Source organism: Drosophila suzukii, chromosome 2L (assembly GCF_043229965.1).
Source record: "Drosophila suzukii chromosome 2L, CBGP_Dsuzu_IsoJpt1.0, whole genome shotgun sequence".
In the NCBI taxonomy this organism is placed as follows: domain Eukaryota; kingdom Metazoa; phylum Arthropoda; class Insecta; order Diptera; family Drosophilidae; genus Drosophila; species Drosophila suzukii.
The window spans coordinates 8866517-8891743 of NC_092080.1; the positions used below are offsets into that span (position 1 = coordinate 8866517).

Consider the following 25227-nt stretch of genomic DNA (forward strand, 5'->3'; position numbering starts at 1 on the left):
GCAAAATAATGTTTACTACTCAGGAATGTGTTGTTTACCACAACAAGTATACCGGTAGTATTCGAGCAATGAGAAGAATATGATGACATCCTGGATAACACTCAATGTAATGTTAGTTCGTAATTAGCTCCCACTGCCTTCGCTATATAAAGCCAGATCAGTGATAATTGTATGCACAATGTTCACAACCCTGTTGATTCTCGTTGTGGGCTCTACCACAATTTTGGCCACAGACTACATTCTATTGATTGATGATCCGGACATCTACTCGAATTGCATCGACGGACCACCCGGCTCCCAAGGAATCAACGATGCCTTCGACACAAGTGAAATGTTGGTTGATGTGGACCCCGACGGGATTCATGTTTCGGGGAATGTTACATCCATATGGAATACGTCTCGCACAGATCGAATTTCAGTAAGAGTACTCCGTTTAAATCATTCCAGAATTAAAACTGGACTTCAAAATTATTTTACTTATAGGCCAGAATGAGCGTGTTGCACTACAACCGCGGTAGTTGGGAACCGACAGTATTTAACTCCCTCACACCGGACTTCTGCACTGCGATGTTCGATCCGAATCAGTTTTGGTTTAAGTACTGGTTCAAAAATTTTGCAAACCGTGAAGAAATGAAAGAGAAGTGCTTCTCGACGGCAGGTGTAAGTACAATAATGTCGGACACTTTTAAAAATCTTTTTGAAACGATTTCTCTTTTCAGACTGTTTTAGTGTATAACCCGTTCACCGTGGTTCCGCGACTAAATAACGTTATGGGGGCTCCTTTAAAAGGACGGTATAAGGTTGTGGTATTGTTTGAAGCATTCGACGAAAAGAACCAACGAAGACCATCACCCGTATGCTTTGAGGTCATAGGCGAAATTGAGAAAATAAAGAATTAATATGTACAATATGTAGATTTAAATGATCGATACATGCAGAGAAGTTCTTTCGGTGATCAGGTATCATGCTGTTTCGCTGAATGCGGCCCACCATTTAATAAATGTTCTGATGTAATCAAAATAATTTCATAGCTTTCGATACTATCCTTTCTGACCCCATACACAAATGTATAAGAAACAGACGGGGGAATATATAAAATAATAAATCCTAGCCACTAAATATTATTTTTAACAATACAGGTTTCACCGACTTCAGCCTAAAGATTTGCCTTACAGTTTTGCGCGGCTTGTGGGTGTTAAAATGGGGATGCCAGTTTGCTAAAACAAACTTTCTGCGCAGGAATCTGTAGAATCTACATGCTTAGTCCCAACTTTGTAGTTTTTAAAGATTAACTCGGCTAGTGTTCCTGTATATTTACTTTATAAGTTCGGGAACGCTTCCCTTTACCTGTTACACACATTCCGACGAATCTAATACACCCTTTTACGAATAACGGGTATTTTTATCCCGTAACATTGGAATTTTTAGATTTTTTAAATGTTTTAGAAGTTAATTGGAAGGTAAGGCCTACGTGAAGGTAGATGAGGTTGGTTTGAGGTTGGATTAACGATCATGCGGCAGAAATAATGATACCTACTCACGTGATTAACTTTGAGCACGACAGTGTTTAAATTTATATATTTGTGGTACTTTAAAAATTCAATGTCATGTATACCAAAAACAGGGCATTATCTGTCGGTAAAAATCATGAATGTGAAGATTTTGATGACATCCTTGATAACACTCAATGTAATGTTAGTCCGTACGGAGTTAAGTACCATCGCTATATAAGGCCAGATCGGAGATACTTTTGCGCATAACAATGCTTACTATATTGTTGATTCTCGTTGTGGGCTCGACTACAATCTTGGCCACAGATTACCTCCTGCTGATTGATGATCCGGACATATACACGACGTGCAGGGAAGGACCTCCCGGTTCCCAAGGACTCAAAGAAGCCTTCGACATAAGCGCAATGTCTGTTGAGATGGACCCCGATGGGATTCATGTTTCGGGAAATATTACATCCAAATGGGATTTACCGCGTACAGATCGGCTTACTGTAAGATTAATCCGTCTGAGCCACCCTAGATTTATGACTGACCTCAATGAGCTTTAATTTTAGGTCAGGATGAGTGTGTTGCACTATAATCGCGGTAGTTGGGAACCGACAGTATTTAACAGCTACACACCGGACTTCTGCGCCACCATGTTTGATCCGAATCAGTACTGGTTTAAGTACTGGTTCAAAAACTTTGAAAACCGGAAGGAGATTCAAGAAAAGTGCCTCGCGACACCCGGTGTTAGTATAGTAATTTTTGCTTTGATACACAAAACATTTCGGAACGGATTATCTTTTCAGACTATACTGATGTATAATCCCTTTACTGTGGTCCCGCAAATAAACAACGTCATGGGCCCTTCACTCAAAGGACGCTATAAAGTGATATTCTTGTTCGAAGCATTTAACGAAAAGGACGAACGACGACCGTCATCAGTGTGCTTTGAAATCACAGGCGAAGCTGAAAAGATAAAGAAATAATATCATAATTTTTTAAAAATAAAAAATTCTATGAATGAAATTTAAAAATGCTCTCAGTTAAAAAAATGGCAATTAAATTGTGTTCCATTGCACTCGTAACGGATAACAGTTTTTCCTTGCTTTACGAAATAATTTGCAACCTTAAAATAAATATATATTATCAACAGATCAGACTAGATAAATCCCCTCTCGGGTTAAAAAATAAAAACATAAACGTATTATAGGGTATTTCTAATCAACAACATTTTTATATATCCCCCCAACATCCAATAGTGGATCCGCCACTGGATTGATGGTATCTTAACAAAACAATTTTATTAACAAGCTACATTTATTTTATATAAACTAGTAAAATAAATGCGCACCATAAAGAACCCGGTTCTAAAAGTCAAACTGATCGGCATTACATTGTAATACCTGTTTCATATTGTAGATATTAACACGAATACCTTAGGAATACCGAACATAGTTAGTTGGTGATGACATTGAAGATAATGTAATGTTAATTTGTAATTGGACCACTAGTTCCGTCAATTTTAATGGCTATATAAAGTTGGAACATCAATTTTTCGACACACAACAATGTGGGCGATTCTCCTAATTCTGGCTGTGAACTTGGTCAGCGCTTGGGCGACAGACTATTATTTGCTAGTCGATGATCCCGATGTCTATTCCCCGTGTACTGATGGCCCTCCTGGTTCGATTACCGTCAATGAAGCCTTCAACATGGATAATATGGTTTTCGATCAGGACGAAGATGGCATTCATATCTCGGGAAATGCCACGGTCAAGTGGAGCCTTCCGCGCACAGATCGCATTTCCGTAACTAGACCGCTCTTAAAAAAAATGATTACGGAACTCATTTGGATTTTTATTTTAGGCCCGTTTCAGTGTTATGCATCACACCCGGGGCACCTGGGAGCCGACTGTTATAAGCCAGGTCACTCGGGACTTTTGTGCCGTCTTCTACCACCAGGATCAGTACTGGTACAAATACTGGTTCCAAAACGCTGCAAACCTAGAGGAGATAAAAAAGAACTGCCTCGCAACAAAAGATGTGGGTATCAACATTTTTGTGTCAAGTTTTCTCCCCAAAATCGATTTATATTTTAGTCTGTGATGATATTCAACCCGTTCATTATGCATTTGCGGTTAAATAACATCAATGGAGCTTCTTTTCGCGGTCGCTATAAAGCGGTGTTCCACATTGAAGCTTTTGACGAACACAACAAAAGGCGCCCGACATCCCTGTGTTTCGAGTTCAGGGGAGAAGTTGAACGGGTAAAAGACTAACTATGTTTAGAGAACGTATCCTTTGGAAATAAAGAGAAATGAGAGTTTAATGTGGAAAAGCCTGACCCATGCCGCTAGAGAAAGATTATTTTTCTTCATAATTTAAACATAATCATAAATTAAAAGTTTATATTATTTCAATACTTGCAATTTGGGTTGATAGTAGAAAATAAGTGTTTGTGCTTTTCTTTATAAAGTGTACTTAGGAATCACAATCAGAGCTGAAGGCATTCATTCAACACAATCAGCCGCAGAAAACACAACACATAATCGGCATGATGGAGAAGAAACACTTAAAAATGGCCCCTGCTAACCCTCTTCCTTCCGGTCGAGGCGTTGAACAAAAAAAGTACACGCCACAGGAGTACAGGGAGAAGATCAATAGCTTGTTTCCGCTTCCGCCGAGGCCTGCAGATATGTGTCACGATGCGTTCGTTAAGAAACTATTGGAGCCATATGTAATAGAGGCCAAAAAGGAGATTCGAGCCGTAAAGATGACCAAAGATTCCGGTAGCAGCTCCAGTGAGGATCCAAACGAAGCCTTCCGGGCGAAGATGTACAAGACGGACTACTGGGCACGAGCTTCTGTCTATATGGCCAGGGCCACTCTTGGCGCCAGGATAAGTGGCAAGTCGATTCTGAGTCCCCAACAACGCGATTCGGCCGCCATGACGACCCAAATGTTTAAAGTGCGCTTCGCCAATCTGATATCCGACTTCCGGAACGTATGCATCATCTATCAGCTGCTGCAGCTGCAAGAGATCCTTAACGTGATGCGAGAATATCCGCCGGCCGGCACCAATCCCAATGACACCATCTTCAGTTGGTCCTACAAGAAGAATCTGAAACGTTTCGAACAGCAAACAAACACTGTGTATGTGGATATTCTGGAGAAGAATAAAACCGAGGCCACGCTAGATGACCTCAAGTTCTATGTAGACTTGGGGGAACTAATTGGTCTGGTGCAAGCCCTGCTTGACGATGTGATCAAGGATCGCGATCTTTGTGCCGCTCATGGCTTTATGGAACTACTCAAGTAATTTTAAAAGTTATTGCATACTTTCAGGTACTCAGGTACATTATGGTACCATTTACCACATTTAAATATTTGAAAATCTTTATCTACATATACAATCATTCATCTGGTACTATAAATCTTTAAAATATAATATATACCTTAGAGACACCCAAGTGGACATCGATAAGCTAATTGCCGTGCCCTACGAGACAATAATGGCCGAGCACGATTCTTTAGTTGAGGAGAATGAGAAAAAGAATCGCGTTGGAAAATTTCACAACCCCAAGTTGGCGGCCAAACAGCGCATTCTCAATAAAGAGCGATTCCAGATCGACTGTGAGTTATTAAAATCCAATTGAGCCATTTGCGCTTTAAGCTGAACTACATTTTTTTTTGCAGTCATGGCCCCCATAGAATCCCGCTATAGAATCAACTGGACCCACGATAATGTGGAGCAAGGACAGTATGTTGATTTCCTTCGCTGTAAGGTTTGTGCTTCTTATAACAGGCGAAGGTCTCCTTAGTTTTCAAGATACCTTGTACTTACCTATAGTATATTACAATGAAAATGATCACTTTTTCCCCGTTAGGTGCTTTCCGATGAGTTGGACAAAATTGAAGACCTCACCCGCAAGGATTCGCTTGTTTGGAGGAGCTGCCACTTGGAGTATGTGACCCTGATCGAGCAGTACAAGAATCGTATTAACATGGTCCAACAGGCCTACGATGATGATATGGAAACTGCCGAAAATATGTTACAGGTCACCATCACTAAGGTAAACAAGTGCAAGGACGACCTGAGGTCATACAAAGAAAAAGTAGAGGATTTCCATGTGAAAATCCAGGAGGTGCGCGACAAGATTGCAAAAGAGGCGGAGAAGGAACGTGCGCGTCTGTCAGCGGTAAGTGAAGAAGAAGAAACTTTCATATATTCAGATTAAAACCTTTATTCCTTCAAAGGCACGAGCTTCCAAAAGAATGTCCAGGATATTGGCAAAACAGAAGGAGGAGAAAAAGGCCGCCGAGAAGCAGGCTAAGTTGGAAAAAAGAATGGCTAGGCGAAATAAAACCGAAGAACCTGCTCCAACAAATTAAATAATGTTTATACATTGAAATTTGTTTTTATAACTTTTGGCCTACAATAAAATTTATTAATTCCAGAAACTAAATTTGTATATAGATATATGTTGTATATAGTTCTGTAATCTGTTTAAATTTTCTTTGCTTGACATAAAATAGTTGTTCTATGTGTGTAGATCAAATATCTTTCGCCCATGTTTTGTCTGTCTCTCTGTCTTACTTTCTAACACATTGCCCTGTTTACAGCATTTTCGGTCTCACTAATTGTTTAGATATACATATACATAACTCTATACTAGATACATTATATTCAATTTTGTTGTTTGATTTGGAAGAAAAGGGTCCATTTAGAAACTAAAACTTTATACACATGGTTTATACACAACGAAATTAGCGCAAGGAAATCATAACTTAGATTAGTAATACGGACTAACGAACTAAACAATTAAATGGCTTAGTCTAGGAGTAAACTTTAATTAGAATAACCAACTAGTTTTGCATAATATCAAAATGAAAACCGCTCTCAAAGTTAACACATAAAAAACACATGGTTTCCTTACACACAATTTGGTTAGGTCTGTTACTAAAACTATACATTAATCAAGCTGAGGATTATAGGATGAGGGATATCCGAGTGGGGCTGCGGCTTAATGGTTGGTTGGTTGCGCCGTGCGCAGTTTGGCCCTCACGTTCAGATATTCGGGATTGACGTACTGCCTATCCTCGGCGTCCTCCTGATCCTGTTTCTGGGCCGCCTCTTGCTTTTGCGCCCGCTCCATGATCACACGGCCGAGTTCTCCTTTCAGTCCCGGAATACCGCCCACAATTTCCGCATCCGGTGAGTGTTGCTCGGCGGCGGCATGTCGTTCCTTCTGCTTGTCGTAGGCACGTTGCAGTTCCGATTTTTGGTTCAGCACGCTCTTGCCACTGAAATAATTAAAGAAATTTAATTTTAGATGATGTTATTCTTTGAAAATTCAATCAAATGCCAAAAATATTAGCAATAGGTAGGAACATAGAACACAAAAGGTTGGCAATTGAGCGAATTTTATATATGTATGTAACTAGTGTTACTCACACTCTAGCATTGAATTTCAGCTCCCGATGCAGCTCCTTGCGATCGATGTTCTCCATGCAGGGATTGATGAGCTTCTTGGGCAGGATCAGCCCATCGGAGTCCGTCTGGACGCCAGTGGGCGTGGCCGGCGGGGAGCTGGTCATGGACATCATCGTTCCGTCCGCGTTCTCAGCGTCCGCCAGACTGTGCCTGAATGCTGTATCTGAAAGATAGATGCAGAGAATTTAACGATTAGTGAATGGATTCGCATTCTTTCCCACTCGTCGACTGCACCGAGAAAAAATACTTGCTAATAAATAAATATGATTTTTAAAAGACACAATTAAGATTAAGATAATATAATCACCCCATGTTATACAAAGTCTGTACCTTTTATTACAAACAGAGCCATATCTTTAAGTTGTTGTCTTTAAAATGAATAATTTTATTTCCTCAGTGTATATCTGTTCGATGTCCCCTTGTTTGACTGTGCCAAAGTTTAATTGGCACTTGGCCTTCCCCTCACAAATCAGTTCGGGCCTTAACCATCCAACAATGCACACAACAACCGCTCGCGAACCCAACAGAACCAAACAAAAGACGTCTAAAGCTTCGTCTTCGTCGTTTATTAAGGTTAAATATTTCTCCCCATTCATGTCATTGTCAATTTGTTATTACAAAAAAAATACAAATAAAAAAGGCCAGCAAACAACAACAGCTGTAAAACCGTAAAAAAAAAATTATGAGCTGCAGAGGAACAGAAACTCGATTCAAGTCAGCGGTAAAGTTCTTTCCGACCGTATTCTTCTCGTTCTGGTTCTACTGTTCTTTTTGTAAATTTTTCTCTGAACCGTCACCAGCGATGAACTTCTTTTGTTCACCCATCATATTAACCCACATCGCGGCGAACTAGTTAGTAGCTCGAAGCCCAAAACCTAAACTAGATTAATAGCCGATGATAAGGGACAGAGTGAAAATAAATATAAAAAAAAAAGAAAGAAAAAACACTGAAAGAGCAATGACTTGGTGAAATGGCTTCGCAACCGAGATGAAAATCGCAATAAGTTCAGTGAGTACAGTTTTGAGCAGAATTTGCTGACTAGAGCACCAGGGAACTGTGCCAAAAAGTCACAATCTAAATGGAATTACATTTGTATAGATCGGAGATATCAAGCAAATGCAAACTGGTGCATCTTAATAAGTTTGGGCTAAAGCCAAATAATACTAATAAAACATATTATTATTAAATTAAACATGAGCTCTGAGAAAGAGTTGTAGTCCAAGCATTTCAAAAGTGGGCCAACGTAGTTTCTCAGCTTCAATAAATAAACACAGAAAGTCGGGCAGTTAAAGCACTTGATAAAAAAGTTATAAAAAAAAGGGTCAATAGCAGAGAGTACAAAATCATTTACAGCAACATAATATAAAATGGCAAACTTGTTCACACGAGTCTCAACATTTCTTCGAGAGGGTTAACCAACCTTAATTGCCATCTCCGCTCAAAGTTCGCGCTCGACAATCGATCAATCAATTTCATCAGAGTCACTTTAGACAATCCAACTAAATTATGGTTGATTCAATGGAAAAACATTCAAGATTTGTAAGCTCAAACCACAAAAATCTCTTGTTTGTCGACTCTAATGGCCATGAAAACGCCGGTCTGCGGTGGTAAACCTTTAACATTTTGAAGCCCTCGGGCAAAATATGACAAAACCAGCTTTATCAGCGACTGCATTATGCTAATCAATATGTCCCATATGTGGCCCAATCGGAAATCGCATGCAAAGCCGTATTGATTGATTTTTCTACGATTTCAAATAAAAATTTGCATTCGCCGACTCTGAACTCGGAATTTGCATTTCCATTTACAGCGTTGTCTGGTCCGGGTTATTCTGATAGTTTCGCTTGGATTGACCCAATGCAACTAGGAAGGGAAAAGGGAAAATCATAGGGGAAGTATCTGTTTTATGTAGACGTTTTAAATACCCTTGAAAAGGGAAACTAAGTTAATTATAAGGAATACCACTGATCTGAGTGGTTCTTAGAGGTTTTCAAAGCTATGATTTTAAAATGATATGAATAAAATATTCTGTGGATTTTAGATCACTAGAAAGGGCAACCAAAACATAGAACTAAGATTTCCCTCCAAATTAGAATACCCACAGTTGCGAGGGTATTTCAATCAGTTCCAGACAGAGCTTCACTTCACTTACGATGTCCATCGTCGTACAACAAGTTTTCACTTGCGCAATCGAGTGGTTCGACTCGCCAGACCCCCTCCTTAACCCCTTCACACCCCACAATTGGTTAGAAAATTGTGCGCAACTCGCTTCCATGTGGGTTAATGAGTTGCACATGTGCTGTGGGGTTTGGGTGTGAAATTAAGGCAAATGAAATAAACGGCGGAGTCTCCATAAGGGACCGAGTTAAAGACACAACCCCGTGGACAGACGACCGACCACTCCACCGCAGGCTAATTATATGCAATTTGTTTTCACCGAATGACCGGAGGCGACCCACTCTAAGCCACATAAATCAAGACAACATTGGAGTGCATTGTGTATACAATTTATGATATGGCATAGGGCTCTGAATTATTATCAAGTGCGGTCTCCAAACGAAAGTTTTCTTTAAAGACAACCTATCCACTTAACCGGGTTAGGGGACCAACAAGCCATGACAGCACAGTTAAAGGCAAACCGTTGTCATGGGAGGGTTAACTAGCCCAGATCGTGAGATATGTAAAGCAAAGGGCAAAGGCAATTTTCTGGCTCTCAAGTAGTAAGTTTTGAAATCGAAGTGGTCCCGGAAATATGGTTATAACTCTGCATATTTAAATGTATTTAAGGTTATTAATTGGGTCTTTTGTAAATGTATAAATTAAAATAAATAAGCGATTTTTAAAGCTTTCACCTTAAATCCTTTTAAAAACTTTAGACATATTTTTCACAATTTCCAAATATTTTTTTTTTGTTTTACCAACCAAAACTCCGCACACCTTTAAGCTTCTTTCAACCTTATCAGCCATGTGTGATGGCATGTCTTTCCCAAATTTTCTACACTTTTACCCGTGTTCAGTGGCAGTACTTAATCATTTTACACCATCGCCGAAAGCCAACTCTGTGGAAAACCAAAACAAAAAGAGATGGCCACGATTTCACTGACTCTGAGAAGTGTGCACCTCTTTTGTCTGCCTATAAGAATGGCTTGAATAGAGTGATGAATAAATGAGCGAATGTGTGAATATATAAGCGAATGAATTATTCACGCGGCAGACTTGTCTTGACTCACTTTCAAAGATGGACATGCGGTTCATGATGTTACTGGAGATATTCGGCGAGGGCCGCTGCATTTTTGTAACCCTTTTTTTTGGCTTATCAAATAGCTATACTAATGTGAACTGGAATTTTTTTTTAGATTTTGTATATATAATTTTTTTGCTATTGAACAATACACTTTAATTTTTATTAATTTTGTGATTTTATAATTTTTAAGGGCAAAACAATCGAGTGTTGCTGCGTTTAGGTATTTTTTGTTTAACAGCTGAGGTGTTGCTGGTGGTTCAAATGCTGCAGCTGCTGGTGGTTAATTGTGGCTCACATCTTAATTACATATATAGAGAGAGACTTTCGCTTTCCTCGACGTTCTTATCAACGCAACAAACGGCTAAAAACTGCGAGCCGAGAAGGAAAATGTTTGTAACCGGACCCCTGCAATCGATTGCTGCTGCTGCTGATGTTGCTGCCGTTGCTGTTGCTGTTGCTGCTGTTTCTGCTGCTGCTGCTGCTGCAACTTTGTGCAGTGCAACGCCAACACGTAACGCGTTTGGCTCGCTATTTTAGGCTTCCTCATTTGCAGCAGCTAACCAAACACGGCAGGGTTGGAAAACGGGGTTGGGTTTGGGTTTGGGTTTGGGGCTGAAATGGGGGCTTTTTATTTTTACGCCGCCGGACTGGCTTATGCAAGCCGAACAAACGACCAACAAACAGCTGACCCAGATATGCATTTCAGCCACGAACAGAACGAAATACTTAGAACGAAACGTAGCCAGCGGTGAGCTACAGCCAAAACGGATTAAATCCTTCAAAAAGTGAAAGCTCTTTGTTCTCAATCAAAAACCCCAACCCCCAAATGCCATCACATAGCTCGTATGAGCCCTATATTATCAAATTGTAACTAAGTAGCTTTTACCAAGCCGAAGCTATAAGTTCTCTGCATTAAGTAAAATATTCATAATTTGAAATTTAAACTTTATTATTTTATTTATTAAAAAAAAGTTTTAAAAAAATTAAAAACAAAAAATTGTTTATATTTATTCAAATATTATTTATTTGAAAATATTATTTATTTGAATAAACATTAGAGATTTATGTTTTGAATTTTTTTTAACTTTCTTTTATTATAAAAAAAATAAAAATCCTTGAAAACATTTTTTATAACAAATAAATAATGAAAATATGTGGCGATAAAAGTCAGTGGTTAAAATTGTTGTTAAATATAATTTTTTAAAGATTTGTTTATAAAATTGTAATTGGTTAGGAGCACAAATATTTTAATGGCCAAAAAAGTACATAACTAAAGTTTTTATTTATAAGTAATTTTTTGAAATTTTATTTACAAAAGTTTATGTATTTGATGTACCATACAATATTCTTCAAACTTAAGAGCACACAAATTATAGACTCCAATGCAGAGCTTTGATTTATGATACCCTTCCTTTAAGCGCATTATGTCAGCTGACACCAGGATGTTGCAAGTCGCATGTGGCATTTGGCAGTGGCAGCTGTGGGCGGCAGCCTTGACCCGACGCTACCGCCCGTCTGCATAGAGGACACACGTGTGCAGGATGACAAAGGCCCCGAAAAGAGGAAGAGGAGGGCATTCAGCCTCCTACTGGCCGAAGCTTTTGCCGGAAGCTTCACTCTCGCGTTCTCTTTCTCTTTCTGTATATCCATCTCTCGGGGATTTTGTAGGAGCATCGGCAGCCTCCTCCTGGGGAAGAAAATGGAAAATCGACAGCCAAAGGCGAGCGTTTTCCAGCATCCGTTTCCTGGCCGCCTGGTGCTAATTGGCTCCATGGAGAAAATGGCCGCTCCACACACAACACAAACAAAGCGGCGGCCCCTTTAGCCCCCCCTTTTTTGGCCGCATTTTCCGACCCCTTCGCAAGATGGAAGTCTAAGACATGGACCAACTTCTTGGATGGCCGATAATCCAGGACACACAGAAAAGAATAAAAAACCTTCGGCAGGGGAAGTTGCAGCCACTCCAGTATTTCTCCAGTCGCAAGATATTGGGGAGGTTTTCGGGGGGGTCGGGCGATACAAGGGGGTGGAGAGGTGGTGGGCAACAAAGGGGCGGAACCGGGAGCCCGCCATTGAGCAACTCTAACTCAAATACTCCGCCTCAAATCAACCGGCGAGCAGCAAACGACACAAGCTGGATGGCAAACAGGAGCAACAGGAGTCGCCAAACAGGAGCTATGACGTCAGCAACAGGATAAGAAAGAGATGGCGACAGTGCGAGCGAGAGGATGAAAGCTATATACACAGCGGGAAAATAAGGTATAATTGCGTTTTGATCCTTTTTTGGAAATGTTCTATATTAATTTAAAATAATTTTAATAAAGTTAATTTTAGAAGCAAAGTATGAGTTTTTTCAAAAACAAAATTGCATCTATTAGATCAGAAGTATATTTTATAGCTTTTATCTATGCTTTTCAAATATGTTTTACGCTAGCCAATGTGTGATAATTAAAAAATCATTTAAAATATGATATTATCCTACAACCTTTTAACGATAATGTTGCATAATTTCTCCGTGTGCAGGGAGCTTTCAGTTGTCTTTAGAGCTTTTGTCAACCCAACAAGCACAGCATTTGACATCTCTTTCTTTCTCTGCATACCTTCTCCTTCTGTGATGTCATATATTCATCGACCCTTGGGGAACCCTCTTTCTTTCTCTCTCTCTCTCTCTCCTGAGGTTTGTGCGAAAAACATCAATAAATAGATTTCCCTGATTTTTCAACAGGATAGCAGAAATGGCAGCAAAAGTCAGCAAACAAACAATCACAAGTCTCTAACAAAAAACCACCCAAGCTTCCCCCTCACTTCCCTTAACACCAGAATGCATGAATATTCGCCCAAAGCTTTTGGGTATTGTATTTCTACCAAGGGGGCTCGTCGTGTCTTTTTCTATACATATGTAGATGGTTGTGGGTTAATCAGCTGTGCGTGTGGTTACGGGTTAAGAGGTTGCCTTGCTAATTTTTTACGGGAGTTTCTCATACTTCATGTGGGCTACAAAAAAATGGGGTTGGATATATAGAATATTTGCTTACCACAAAGTGAGTGTGTTTGCCGGCTGTAAATATTTGGTCAACCAGGCCAGAAATAACAAAAATAGAAACAGGCCAAAACAGTTCAATAAATAAGCCAGCCAACTTGTGTTTTGGCTAAAAGCAAATTTGTGTACGATGGGGATTTTTAGCTCAAAGTTCTTATACCCCTCAACTGGATTTGAATCACTTTTTAATGTGGCGAAAAATAGTCGAGCTTGTTTTTCGCAAACCAAAGTAGGACAAGTTTTTCAAGAATTATACAATTTGCTTCTATGTCTAAACTTAGTTGCAAAGAACTTATACAGAACCAGTTTGAGTGGTTGTTAGATTAAAGAGGGAATGTAAGGAAATTTTAAAGTATTAAATACTTTAAGTATAACTTTTTTAAATTTTGGGTATTATCTTTTATTGGGTATGTATTCACATAAAATATAAATATATAAAAACATTATAATATTTGGAAATAAGACATCAAATTTTTTCCCATTCCATATTTATTGTTACTTTTTCATATTCCCGACCTGCCTTTTCTAATCCTTCCCACCTTTAGACCTTCATCAGGCGTAATTGGTCGGTAGATTCTGTTTCAGGGAAATAAACCCATAGCTTTTGCCTCATTGAAGGCGCGTGTTAGTCATAGAAATTTTATATTTACTATTTATTTGTGTTTGCCACATTGGCTTGTGTTTGTCTGCCAACAGAGAACACGCAAGGCTATTTCTATTAACCAGCCGCGCCACCACCCTCATTTCTTTTGAAGTTCACTCTCTTTCAACAAACCCCTACTTCCCTGAGTTTTCTAAAAACCTATTTCTTTTTTCTTTAATTTTAATGGCGTGTCAGAATTTATTGGCCACGTTTAGTCGGCCGTTTGAGCCCCACGCCCACCGCTAATTAATCGGCAGGTGAGTCATGAAATTAGCTAATCTGCCACGCCCCCACATCCTTTTTTGTTTGTTTTTTTTCTTTCGATTTTGTGGTCATTTTGTGGGAGATGCAACCACAGGAAGTCGTCCAAGTGGCCAAAGGCATTCGGCAATGTAAGTCAGTCATTCCCCAGCTGCAAAGTGGCTTACCGGCTTTCACCTGGGCCGCCCCCTCACCTCCCTCTACCGAAAGTGTCCGCTTCAGTCATTCATTCAGTCATTCATTCACTCACAGCCACTAATTTTCCGCGTCGACATCGTTTGTCGTCTTGAACGCGCTTTTAATAACAATTTTCAGTTTAATTTCTTGCATTTTTTTCTCTTTTTATTTTTGTATTTTGGCTAAGCGGCTTGACAAGTGGACATAAAATACAAAAAAAGAAACCGGTCAAAGCCCAGTCAAAGTCCACAAACCGAAAACAGTTGGCATTGCGCAATGGGAAAGCCTCGAAAAATACAACCTGGCAACGGGACTCTAAGTGGTTACTGGGAATTGAGGGGAAACTCTGTGTAAAACTCCCTGTAAAACTCCCTGACGAACTTCCAGTACAACTCCCTGAAAAACTGACCTTTCCTTGGAACTCATTTCGGCCCCAAACGGCAAACTATTCCGAGAAATCGGAACCCAGGCATTAAACGCATTTCTAAATCTAAACAGAGATTTGCTATATAAACAAAAGCAAAAGAGCAACTCAGCAGCAGCCCCACACATGTGGCATTTCAAATCCAACATTCCTCATAAACAATAACACAAACAATTTAACCAACCCCACACCACAGACAGAATTTTTGAACAATAAACAGAAAATTTGTTTTTGCCGCGAGTCGGAAACGTTTATAGTTCGAACCACTAGAAAAAAAAATATTAGAAAAGATTCGAATGTAAAATACCTTGTTTCATAATTTATGAAACCTTTTAGATAATATTTTTTTCTAAAAAAAAACCATTTAAATCTGATACCTTACTATCCATATTTCTTCTTTTTGATGTGTGGCACATTTTTTTCTGGTTTTATTTTATGGTATTAATGATATTGAAATATATCTATATTTTCATTTCATTATGAGAAATATTGTATTTTCATGTTATGATAATGATAAATATTTTATTTCTAAACCATTGTGTAAACAAAATACCCCTGTATCCCAACATCACTGGGTACTAATGCAAGAGGGCGCTGAGCGAGTCCATTAAAAGAATTTCGTAATCGAAATCCCGCATCGAGCCAATCAAGCTAAAAATTCTGAACTCATAGCCATGCGGGTGCAAAACGCTTATCAGCCGGAATAATAGCTTGGACAACAACGAAAACCAAATGAAATAAATTTAATAAACATTTTTTATGATTGCTCTTCATTTCAGTGCTTTTTGTTTCCAGAGCTTTATGGAAATTTGTTACTTTTTGATATACCTTAATAATCTCAAGTTATTTTAGGGGATAAGCGATTATAGTTAGGCAAATATTTGACCATGAACGAGCATTAAACGCAGACGTCAGTTTAGATAAGAAAGTCTTGCTATCTGAAGAATTTAAGAAATTATAAAAGAGTATTTTCATATGGCAAAGTTTAAAACTGTAAAAAACTTTAATGGCTAGAAACGTACAACTTTTAGCTGTTCTGTGTAAATATCATTAGATTTTATGCTTCCATTTTCGAATGGAATGCTGAAAGTTTATTTTGCGTATTTTATTGATACTAAATAGAGCACATAAAAATAATGCTTCTTTATGGAAAACCATTAAGTTTGTGTACACAAATACTGGAAAAATTGGTCATGTAGTAAAAAAAAACAATTTAGAGACTGGTAAGCCGAAAAAACTTTAAAAAATTAAAATTAAACTTTGATTAACTTATGGAAGATAACATTTTAGAAAAATATTTGCATGAGAAACTGAAGTTAATTTTAACTCTTTAAAATTCACTAATAAGATTGAACCAATTATTTAAAAATTACCTATTACCTATTTGGCAACACCGGTGTATTATCTTCGTTTTTGGTCTATAAATAAAAGTACAGCTCATCCAAATCCATCTTAATCTTTGAATACGATTCTTAAAATAGCTTAAGTATCACCGTCTGCTGATTTCATTCTATACATATTCCATCCAAAATCAGATTTCTATACGATTATAGGTGTATTTATGACATAATATGACGGTCATTAAAATCAAACGCATCGACTGCCGTTTATCGAAATGGGTCATAAAGGCTATTAATTAATATTCAATTGACACAAAGCAACCCCACCCCCTGGAAAATGTATTTTCAGTCAGAGGCGGCAACTTAACAAGATATGACTTTAAATCACAATGCGTGTAAATGAGCATTATAACAAAATGGCCTTGACAAGCCGAAAAACCAGTAACAACAATGGCCGAAGCAACAAACATTAAATTAGCCAATCAAAGCAGAAAAAACCAAAACATTTCACGCGCTCGCAGACAGTAATAATCATTTCAAGCAACTTAAAAAAAAGAGTTTAAATAATTTTATATAAGCCAACAGACGCTGAAGAAATTGCAGCACTTAACGTATAAAAATCTGTGTCTTACGAACCGGCTTAAAAAAAGCTAAAAACAATTAAAAGCGCTAAAAGGCATTCCAGGCCTTTCACTCTTTTTTTACACTCGCTTATCTTCCATGACCAAACGAAATCATTTGCCTAGCCGAACTCGTAAAAAAACCTCAATTGAAATGTTGTATTATTTGATAACTCCATTAAGACCCCAACAACAACAAAATCAATCAGTTGCGGAAACGGAAAAAGCTGCGCGAAACGAAAGAAATCAAATGGAACCAATCAAAGGAAAGTAAAACAAATTTGCATAAACCACGTTAATCAAAGAAGATTTATAGAGGAAACTATAGTTGGATGGCATGGATTGAGATCGAAACTGAAGAAAATAATATCATAAAAAGCTTATGAAGCTTACAAAATACAAAGATATATTAAAGGTTTATAAAGCCGAAACAAAGGGTTCCTAAAAAAAGGACATATTATAAACAAGATTTCCACATCTATTTAAAAAAAACAAATGCCAATAGTAATGCAAATATTTTTTTTATGGTCATAGTGTGATAAATATTTCCCATTGAACCCATTAAAAAGCCATATCTTTTGGAAGCTTACGTCATCCGAAGGGATTCCAAAGAAATTACAACTACTTATCGTTATTTCTCTGTGGTTTTTTGTTCTCGCTCCCCTTGATTTCCTCTCTTTAAGACTCTCTTCTGGTGTTTTTACTTATTTTCTGTTTTTTTTTGCTCATTTTTTGTATCGCATGCAACAAGTTTCTTACATTGAAATATCAAAAATGTTCACAGGAAAGCATCAAAATGCGCAGCGCGAAGTTGAAAATCGGACAAGGCTCTCTCTCTTTCTCTTTCTCTCTTCGGACATATCTCTTTCTCAAGTGGGTGCGTGTTTTGGGGTGTTGTGTTTATGTATGGCCCTGTGCTCTCTGCTCTTTTCTCCGCACTTTTAACCATTTTCTCCACTTTTTCCCTGCCTATAAAAGGCCTCGCGTCATTGCACTTCGTTTGCTTGATGTTGCTGTTGTTGTTGCAAAAAGGGGGGCTGTTGGTTGTGGGTGGTGAAAAATCAACACACACACATAAAACAACAAAAAATAAAAAGATGTACCCCCAACTTTTGGAGATGGGGAAAATGCGTCACGGGGTTGCCAATGGCAGGGAGCCAAACAAATGTATGGAAAATCATGGGGGTGGCTTCATAACAGTGGGGCATGAAAAATTATCCACAGCTGTTAATGCAATTATCACCCCACAGAAGCGCTCAATGTGCGATGAATTGCAGTAAACTGTCAATTACGCCTGTTAGATAATTCAATTTTCCCATAAACGAACAAGTGGAAATTTTAATGAAATTTGATGCAGCTGCACCTTTTGGCTTTTTTCTTTTAGTCGTAAAAACAAATTAAACAAACATTTCTTCTAAATATTATAATAATATTTGTAGATGTTAGTCATGCAATTATTCATGTACTACTCATTGATGATTCCTTAACAAAATAAACAATTTAAAAATGCTTGTTTTTAAATGTAAACATTTTTGTTTATATTTCCGAATGCCTCAACCGTTAGTCAAGCGATCCTACTTAGCAAAAACATGTGTTCATTTGTTGTAAGGTGCCTTTAACATTAAACTTGCAACTAGAAAACATTGTTAACTGGTTAACCCACAAAATCGTCAAAGGGTAACCATAGATCGACCTTGTAGATAGCCCCTACAGATCGTCAGAAAGACTTTGTGTATGCTGCAACCAATTTCCATATTCAATGCGATTCGACACACTGTGACTGCGACTGCGACTCACACTGTGATTGCGACTGTGACCGATGACGAGATCGACCATAAACCATAGGCAACCAAATGCGATGAAGATGGTGGAAAAACAAGACAATTCGACTGTCGACGGTCTGCCGCGGTTGAAAAGTCAAAGTCAAATCCAAGACATAATGCAATAAAACAAACCAACTACAAGAAAACAAGAGCAACACAGAGCCGGACGAACAATAATCGCAGAAAGGAAAACAAGTTTTCACTTTTTTATATATTTTTAAGTTACTCGGGTTCGGGTTGCCCCCTCCTCGATGGTGGGGGTATTCATTTCCAAACGCGATTCAATTGCAGTTGGTTGTTGCTTTCGTTGTCTGGAGTTGTTGGTTGTCGCTTGGGCAAATTGTGGCCATAATGATGAATTGCATAAGCCGGAATCGTAATTATAATCAGTGACTACGACCGCCTCAGTTGCTCATCCGCTTTTGGTCATACAGTCCAACTTCCCCCAAATCGAACATTAAAGTCTAGGCTCAGGGTTTCAAATTCCCAATGCCTGGTTACGTCAAAGAAAAATTACTCATAAAAGCAATTAATAGATTGGAGTTTCCAAAAAAAATCTCATTGGTATTAATGTAAGCTAATTTGGAAAAAAAATGCGTAATGGGATTATTATAATAAAAATCCTATAAATAGGGATTTAAAGATCATAATAAAACAAGGTTTAACACAGCCAAGCTTCCCTGTGATCAAGGCGATCAGTACAAAAACCTGATCATATCTCTAGCTCTCCGCCTTTCTTCGCAGATTTTTGCAGGAGTTGTGGCTTTTTTCGGGGAGCCAGCTTATCGGGCTCGCGAATTACGCGCATTTAAAAATCTCCTCACAAAACATGACCATATAAGGAGTCGCATGGCAACCGAAATTAAAAAAAAAAAACATGAGCAAAACATACACAAATGGCTATTTTTGTGGCGTAGAAAAACAACAACACAAAGTGCGATGATTACGTATCAAGCACATGGCCGCCGACGCCCCTTCTCATTTTCACCCCTCTATACAATTATGGCCCCACCCCCAGCAGTCAAAAAACTTTTCATTCATTCACACAGCGCCTGATTGCTCCCTTTTTTACCCTTTTTATTATGGGAGATCTATTTACTAATTCGTTTATTTTGCTAAAGATTTTGCTATATGCTAACAAACTTTGTTCAGCTAATCTTTGTTAGGAAGATAAGATAACTAGGTTATCTCTTTTTTTTTTAGATAACTCTGAGCGGTAGAAAAATGGAATTGAAAATTATTAAAGATGTGCAACGTACATATATTGAAAGGAGAGCTTGCACAAATATTTTATCGTAGTTCTAGGATGTTATAAAGATTACACAAAAATTATAAAGAATTCAAAAATATTATAATATTATATTCTGAGGAATTGAATTCTTTGAGTAATAAAATAAATAATATTGTAAGAGTTCCTATTATAATAAAGAAATGTTTTTAAAAAACGTTATAAAGAGTATTTACAAAGCGAGTCAACCCATTTCCTGTTCTTTTTACTTTGATAGCTGTTTGTGTGGCCTTGCTGCCTACTTTTTTGTATGTTTTTTTTTTTTGCAAATCTAATCCAAATGGGAAGCGAATACCAGAAATGGGAATGTGCTTTCAATTGGCAATTACATGCATGTTATGCGATGTAGTTGACCTAATCGTAATTTGAGCAAACAAATGTAAAGCGCAAAAAAGAATTATCTGCAACAATGGCGATAAATTTAAAGCTTGCTTTTCAGACATTATACAATGATCATGAATTTATTTGTTGAATATACACACATCGACTGAGATTAATTAGTTAAATGGTGTTATATAAAAATCTTCAAAGACCATCTGTGCAAAATTGTAATATTCAACATCTGCTGGGATTGGTGTATCCTGCAAAAATGCTCACTTCATTTCAAATTTTGAATGTGTCAGGGGTTTCAGTTGGTCCATCAATCAAGCCAAGATTAATAGCTGGCAATCGCGGTTAATATTTTTTTTTGTTTGGTGTCTGAGCTCATCAGTGACAATTTATCAATCATTAACCCAACCCAAATGGCCAACAACCATGTGACGAGGAAGAGGGTTAATAATGCAAAGAGGACAACAAAATAACCAGTAATTAGAAAATTATAGATAAAAATCAAGTGAAATATGAAGCCCCCATATACACGAGTGTACATATGTATGTATAGTTTCATAACATAAGAGTTGATATACCCATTGGGGAAACGAGAGAGGGCGACTGAAAAGAGGGTCCAAAAGGGCCTGGAATCCACAAACCCCTTCTCCACATGGGAGAGAGTGAGACAGTACCCATGGACATGCTAATCACGAACACAACGAAACGATATGAACAAAACAAAAACCGAAAAAGAACGAGAGAAACCCACAAATAAAACCCGATTCGACAAAAATACGCTGCCTGCTGCTGAAGTTTCTCGGCGCCTGTTCAAATAAGTTTCAAATTTTGACAAATAAAACCATGGTTTTGTAATTTACGAGCATTTCGAGCTATTTTCATAATGATTGAGCGCGAGTTGAGTGTTTGTCGTTCTTGATTCTCGGGTTCTCGAGTTGTTGGTTCTCGGGTCCCAGTTCCCAGGGGAGTTAAAAAAAAAAATGAAAAAACAAAATAAGGACCTCTCCATGTCTCTTGTTTATTCTGCTTCTCTTTCTATCTCCAGCCTCACAAGCCGTGCAATAAAACGGGATTATGTACGAGTGTGTTTTCGGTGTCTACTGTTTGTTTGTATATGACCAGATACAGGGAAAGTTCCCTAAGTCTTATTTGGAATTTATATCCAATGAGTCAACCATGAATGAGTAACTAAAAAAAAATTTATGAAGATGCTGATTCAAAAATTAATTTAAATTTTCCAAATTTTTGTTTTTAAGTGTGACCATACATTTTTAATTTTATTTTTTTTTTAATTTAAGTATTGGCTTTGGTTTTGTTTTTAATATTTTATTTTTAAATTTCAAAGATTGTATAAAATTTCTATGATTTTCTATTTTTTCTATAACATTTTCTTAAAGTATTACTTTTAGTTGAAAATTTTGGTACTTCTTAGTTCACCTATGAGATGTTCTACTGTAGGTAGGGAGCCCTTTTTTAACCACTGTATTTTATTTTATTTTTATTTTTCAAGGGTTCTATAATATTTCAATAATTTGAATATTATTCACTTAAAGTAATACTTCTTGTTGGAAATTTCCGTACTTCTTAGTTCCCCTATGAGATGTTCTACTGTAGGTAGGGAGCCCTTTTTTAACCACTTTGTAGGGAGGTTGGTGGTTAGGAGATGGCTCCGAGTGCAGGCTGGAAGGGGTGGTTGTTGTTGGTGCCTAAAGAAGCTGCAGCCGACGGACGGAATGTGTCTAGACGTTTGATTACCGGGACAGACGCAGATGCCGCGAGGTCGTGGCACAGTGGACTTAAACCGGGCTCTAATCGTAATTGCCCCCGATTTTTTATGCCACTTTATTGGTTTTTCGGGCTTGGCTTTACTTGAGTCTCGTCGAACTGACATAAAGTGTTTGCTTATCAGCTTATTTTCCGTTCCCAGGCGGTCATTGTTCGTTTGTCTCTTGGTCTTGTCGTCGATGACACAGTGGTGTGAAGTAGATAATGGGATAAGTGCGAAAATGGGTGGGTAATTAGGCTGGGAATTTATGGCGGCATGTCCGCAGATGATTAGAAAACATAATTCAATATAAAACAATACAAGGTGATTTAAGATGGCTTAGAGCCCGGCTTGCATTTCTCATAAGTTATAAGTAACCCACCAAAACAGGTTTTGAAGAACCACAGAAGTAAACAATGCAAAAACCCAAAAGCTGACAAAATGGCCAAGAATGTTTCTGAAAAAAAATGGTTATACCTTATATAACCATTTTTATAGTTGCTTTAAGATCTCAATTCAATTGATTTTAAGTATATATATTAGACAAGGACAATTCTATATCTAATCTTAGATCTTTTTAAAAACAATCTTTTGTATCTTAAAGTGGAAGATCTTGAGATAAAAAGAACCCCTGTTAGGGATCAGTTCAGCTCAATAATCACTAAATATATTATATCCGGTTTATAGCCTTAAGGAATAACGATTATTAGAAAACAAGGATCTACGGTAACCAATCCGGTTTTGGGATTACGCCATCAAGCCGGTTTGTGAGCCCGGTTCGGGTCCAAATGCTCAAATCGCATTCCTGAATTCGCCACACACTATCGGTTTTGGGTTCTCGATTCTCAAGGTAACTCGATGCTGTCCAATTCCCGTGACAGGAAAGAAGGCACGTAATCTTGTTCAGGGTTGTTAGCGATCGGAATCAGGCTCTTTTCTACCTGACTACATTCGACATTTGCGCATATTATTTGAATCGCCAGTATTTTTTCCATTTCGTCACAGTGCATTAATCAGTATTGTGTCACCCTTTGTTTTATTGTGCTTATTTCAAAACCCATATTGCACCATGTATAGAAATATATTTAAATTGCTCAATTGTCCAGGGATTGCAAATGGTAGTCAAGGGGGTTGAATACGTTCTTGGGCTATAAATGAGTTGTTCTAAGAACTGATCAATTTTCTTTAAATAGCTTGGGAACTTCAGTAATCAGATGAATATTATTATGAAATATACTTGTTTTTGGAGTGCTAGTTTATAATAGTATTAAAAACAATAGGACAAAACATAATATAATTTTTGAAATATATTTAAATTGCTCAATTGCCCAGGGATTGCAAATGGTAGTCAAGGGGGTTGAATAAATTCTTGAGCTATAAATGAGTTGTTCTAAGAACTAATCAGTTTTCTTTAAATAGCTTGGGAACTTCAGTAATCAGATGAATATTATTATGAAATACTTGGTTTTTAAGAAACCAGTTTATAATAGTATTTATAACAATAAGACACTATCTTTAAAATAAAACATATGTATTACTTTATTAATAATTTATTACTATTACTTTGCCTACTTTTGACATTATGACAACCACTGTGCCTCAAAAATCAAGGACTCTCGATGTGAGCTAAATTTTGTGCACATTTGCGGGTTACTTTTTGCACAAAGGTCAAAGAGGCGCAAATCAAAAGCGGAGCCATTGAACGGGGGCCTTGACTTTTGCACTTTTGGCAAATGTTTTTTTTTCTGATTTTCAGCAGGACATTCAGCAATTCAAACGAAGGACAAGCATGCGAATAAAAAAGATGAAGCAAAATACCGAAAGACATGAAAAACTCACCACGAATGCCACAAGAGCCTGCTCAGAAGTGTGGTGAGATCCCTGCGAAGGGGGTTGGGGGTGCAGGAGGTGAAGGTGGATAAACTGGAATTTCTGCCTCCCGACGATGTTTTGATTTTTCGCTATCTCTCTCTTTCGCTCAGCTGCTTCTGCTTTTTCGGTTTGTTTATGTGTAATCCTTTTGTTTCTTTCGCTTTTGGCGCGCAATTTTCCGTTGTTGTTGTTGTTATTGTTTACTGCTGGTGGCAATTTGCAATGCAATTTTTCAACACACGCGAAACCGTTTTGTTGTTGCCTTTGTTATTGTTGCGTTGGCCGTGTGATTGCGGTTATAGTTGTTGTTATTGCTAGTTGCTTGTTGTATCTTTTGCAATTTTTTTTTTCACAATTTGCATTTCACGTTTTTTTGCAGCAGCTTCGACGACTTTGACTTTGTTGGAAAACACATCCATACACACACACACACAAACACACTCTAACGAACCGAAAACAACAACAAAACAATCCGAGGAAGCTGCTGGCGTCTTTTTCTCTTTGATTTTCTTCCCAAGATTACAAATCCGATTTTACAGCCTGATTTATTGTGTTGGCGCGACTCTATCGCTATTTCCGCCGTCAGTCATTCGAAAACAAAATTGTGGACCGCACGATAAGTTTACATTGATATATCATCACATAAGTATTTGCCTTTTATGAAACCAAATATCATTTCGTGTTATTAAGCGCGACAAATCGGTTCCCGATGTTATTCTGTTTATTATTCGCTTTTTTCTTTTGCTCGAAAAATTACGGATTGTGTTGTGCGCACTTGCTTTTATAGATTTTCTGAATGTTGCCAGCAGCATGTTGCTCAGCTCTCGCTCTCTTGCAACATTTACTCTCCCTCTCTCAGTGTTGCATTTTATTATTTTTAGCTATTTTGTAGCTAAATGGATGAGGTAGAAAATTGATGTCGAAAAATTAGTAAATTAAATCAGGAGTAATTTTAATTCAAAGTTTTAGTTTTTGCTGAATTTTATACAACAATTTGAATACAAAGTGTGCAAAAGCCTTACAAAATATATAACTCTTCTTCTCACTTTTTAGTTTTATAGATTTAGTTGTACAAAATTATATTTTTAGTTTTAGACGTTTTTGTACAAAATGCTTATACAATACATAAACCAGTTAGAATTTTTTACAAACAACTTATTCTCCCGTTTATATTTTCTTAAACTAAAAATAACAATAAAGCAAATAGTTTTGCCTATTCAATGAAACTAAATTGGCTATTAATAGCAACATATTGGATAACAAACTTTGAAGCCAAATATAATAATAATAATAATAATGTGACCAAACGCATCAAAGGAAAAAAAGCTGTTAGCCTACAGATTTGGCGCCGATAGCACAAATATTTAAAAACCGATAGGCGCACTTGTTTTAAAATTCCCACCTGCAAA

At 37.7% G+C, this 25227-nt stretch overlaps 5 protein-coding genes across 6 annotated transcripts; 4 read left to right on the forward strand and 1 right to left on the reverse strand.

Annotated features, from left to right (window-relative positions):
• The first annotated feature begins 120 nt into the window (after nucleotides 1–120).
• Nucleotides 121–910, forward strand: LOC108012454 (uncharacterized). The gene is made up of 3 exons (XM_017077844.4): nucleotides 121–418; nucleotides 484–660; nucleotides 720–910. Exons 1-3 carry the CDS (start codon nucleotides 179–181, stop codon nucleotides 897–899), a joined length of 597 nt encoding a protein of 198 aa, XP_016933333.2. The 5' UTR covers nucleotides 121–178; the 3' UTR covers nucleotides 900–910.
• Nucleotides 911–1723: 813 nt separating this feature from the next.
• Nucleotides 1724–2578, forward strand: LOC108010823 (uncharacterized). The gene is made up of 3 exons (XM_017075825.4): nucleotides 1724–2002; nucleotides 2066–2242; nucleotides 2303–2578. The coding sequence occupies exons 1-3, from the start codon at nucleotides 1763–1765 to the stop codon at nucleotides 2480–2482; spliced, it is 597 nt and encodes a 198-aa protein (XP_016931314.2). The 5' UTR covers nucleotides 1724–1762; the 3' UTR covers nucleotides 2483–2578.
• A 486-nt stretch (nucleotides 2579–3064) lies between these two features.
• Nucleotides 3065–3918, forward strand: LOC108010908 (uncharacterized). The gene is made up of 3 exons (XM_017075946.4): nucleotides 3065–3304; nucleotides 3363–3539; nucleotides 3596–3918. Exons 1-3 carry the CDS (start codon nucleotides 3065–3067, stop codon nucleotides 3773–3775), a joined length of 597 nt encoding a protein of 198 aa, XP_016931435.2. The 3' UTR covers nucleotides 3776–3918.
• A 60-nt stretch (nucleotides 3919–3978) lies between these two features.
• LOC108021317 (outer dense fiber protein 2) lies at nucleotides 3979–6249 on the forward strand. The gene is made up of 5 exons (XM_070995313.1): nucleotides 3979–4811; nucleotides 4957–5129; nucleotides 5193–5281; nucleotides 5384–5695; nucleotides 5754–6249. Exons 1-5 carry the CDS (start codon nucleotides 4051–4053, stop codon nucleotides 5886–5888), a joined length of 1470 nt encoding a protein of 489 aa, XP_070851414.1. The 5' UTR covers nucleotides 3979–4050; the 3' UTR covers nucleotides 5889–6249.
• Nucleotides 5909–24575, reverse strand: LOC108021318 (protein FAM107B). Of its 2 annotated transcripts, none has more exons than XM_017089982.4 (3): nucleotides 23786–24575; nucleotides 6952–7153; nucleotides 5909–6800 (listed from the first exon to the last, which is right to left on the reverse strand). In XM_017089982.4, the coding sequence occupies exons 2-3, from the start codon at nucleotides 7101–7103 to the stop codon at nucleotides 6521–6523; spliced, it is 432 nt and encodes a 143-aa protein (XP_016945471.2). In that variant the 5' UTR covers nucleotides 7104–7153; nucleotides 23786–24575; the 3' UTR covers nucleotides 5909–6520. The 2 variants fall into 2 exon arrangements, with proteins under 2 accessions (XP_016945471.2, XP_016945470.2); XM_017089981.4 differs by lacking the exon at nucleotides 23786–24575 and adding an exon at nucleotides 10222–10376.
• Nucleotides 24576–25227: the final 652 nt, after the last annotated feature.

What these genes read in the sequence shown, in the direction of transcription:
- LOC108010823 (XM_017075825.4), top strand. Translation starts at nt 1,763, where the DNA reads ATGCTTACTATATTGTTGATTCTCGTTGTGGGCTCGACTACAATCTTG. An exon ending in CGCGTACAGATCGGCTTACT is followed by an intron (nt 2,003 to 2,065) that starts GTAAGATTAATC and finishes CTTTAATTTTAG; the next exon opens with GTCAGGATGAGTGTGTTGCA. An exon ending in AGTGCCTCGCGACACCCGGT is followed by an intron (nt 2,243 to 2,302) that starts GTTAGTATAGTA and finishes TTATCTTTTCAG; the next exon opens with ACTATACTGATGTATAATCC.
- LOC108010908 (XM_017075946.4), top strand. Translation starts at nt 3,065, where the DNA reads ATGTGGGCGATTCTCCTAATTCTGGCTGTGAACTTGGTCAGCGCTTGG. An exon ending in CGCGCACAGATCGCATTTCC is followed by an intron (nt 3,305 to 3,362) that starts GTAACTAGACCG and finishes TTTTTATTTTAG; the next exon opens with GCCCGTTTCAGTGTTATGCA. An exon ending in ACTGCCTCGCAACAAAAGAT is followed by an intron (nt 3,540 to 3,595) that starts GTGGGTATCAAC and finishes TTTATATTTTAG; the next exon opens with TCTGTGATGATATTCAACCC.
- LOC108021318 (XM_017089981.4), bottom strand. Translation starts at nt 10,282, where the DNA reads ATGCAGCGGCCCTCGCCGAATATCTCCAGTAACATCATGAACCGCATG. An exon ending in CCGCATGTCCATCTTTGAAA is followed by an intron (nt 7,154 to 10,221) that starts GTGAGTCAAGAC and finishes TCTATCTTTCAG; the next exon opens with ATACAGCATTCAGGCACAGT. An exon ending in CTGAAATTCAATGCTAGAGT is followed by an intron (nt 6,801 to 6,951) that starts GTGAGTAACACT and finishes TAATTATTTCAG; the next exon opens with TGGCAAGAGCGTGCTGAACC.
- LOC108012454 (XM_017077844.4), top strand. Translation starts at nt 179, where the DNA reads ATGTTCACAACCCTGTTGATTCTCGTTGTGGGCTCTACCACAATTTTG. An exon ending in CTCGCACAGATCGAATTTCA is followed by an intron (nt 419 to 483) that starts GTAAGAGTACTC and finishes TTTTACTTATAG; the next exon opens with GCCAGAATGAGCGTGTTGCA. An exon ending in AGTGCTTCTCGACGGCAGGT is followed by an intron (nt 661 to 719) that starts GTAAGTACAATA and finishes TTCTCTTTTCAG; the next exon opens with ACTGTTTTAGTGTATAACCC.
- LOC108021317 (XM_070995313.1), top strand. Translation starts at nt 4,051, where the DNA reads ATGATGGAGAAGAAACACTTAAAAATGGCCCCTGCTAACCCTCTTCCT. An exon ending in TTGATTTCCTTCGCTGTAAG is followed by an intron (nt 5,282 to 5,383) that starts GTTTGTGCTTCT and finishes TTTCCCCGTTAG; the next exon opens with GTGCTTTCCGATGAGTTGGA. An exon ending in AACGTGCGCGTCTGTCAGCG is followed by an intron (nt 5,696 to 5,753) that starts GTAAGTGAAGAA and finishes ATTCCTTCAAAG; the next exon opens with GCACGAGCTTCCAAAAGAAT.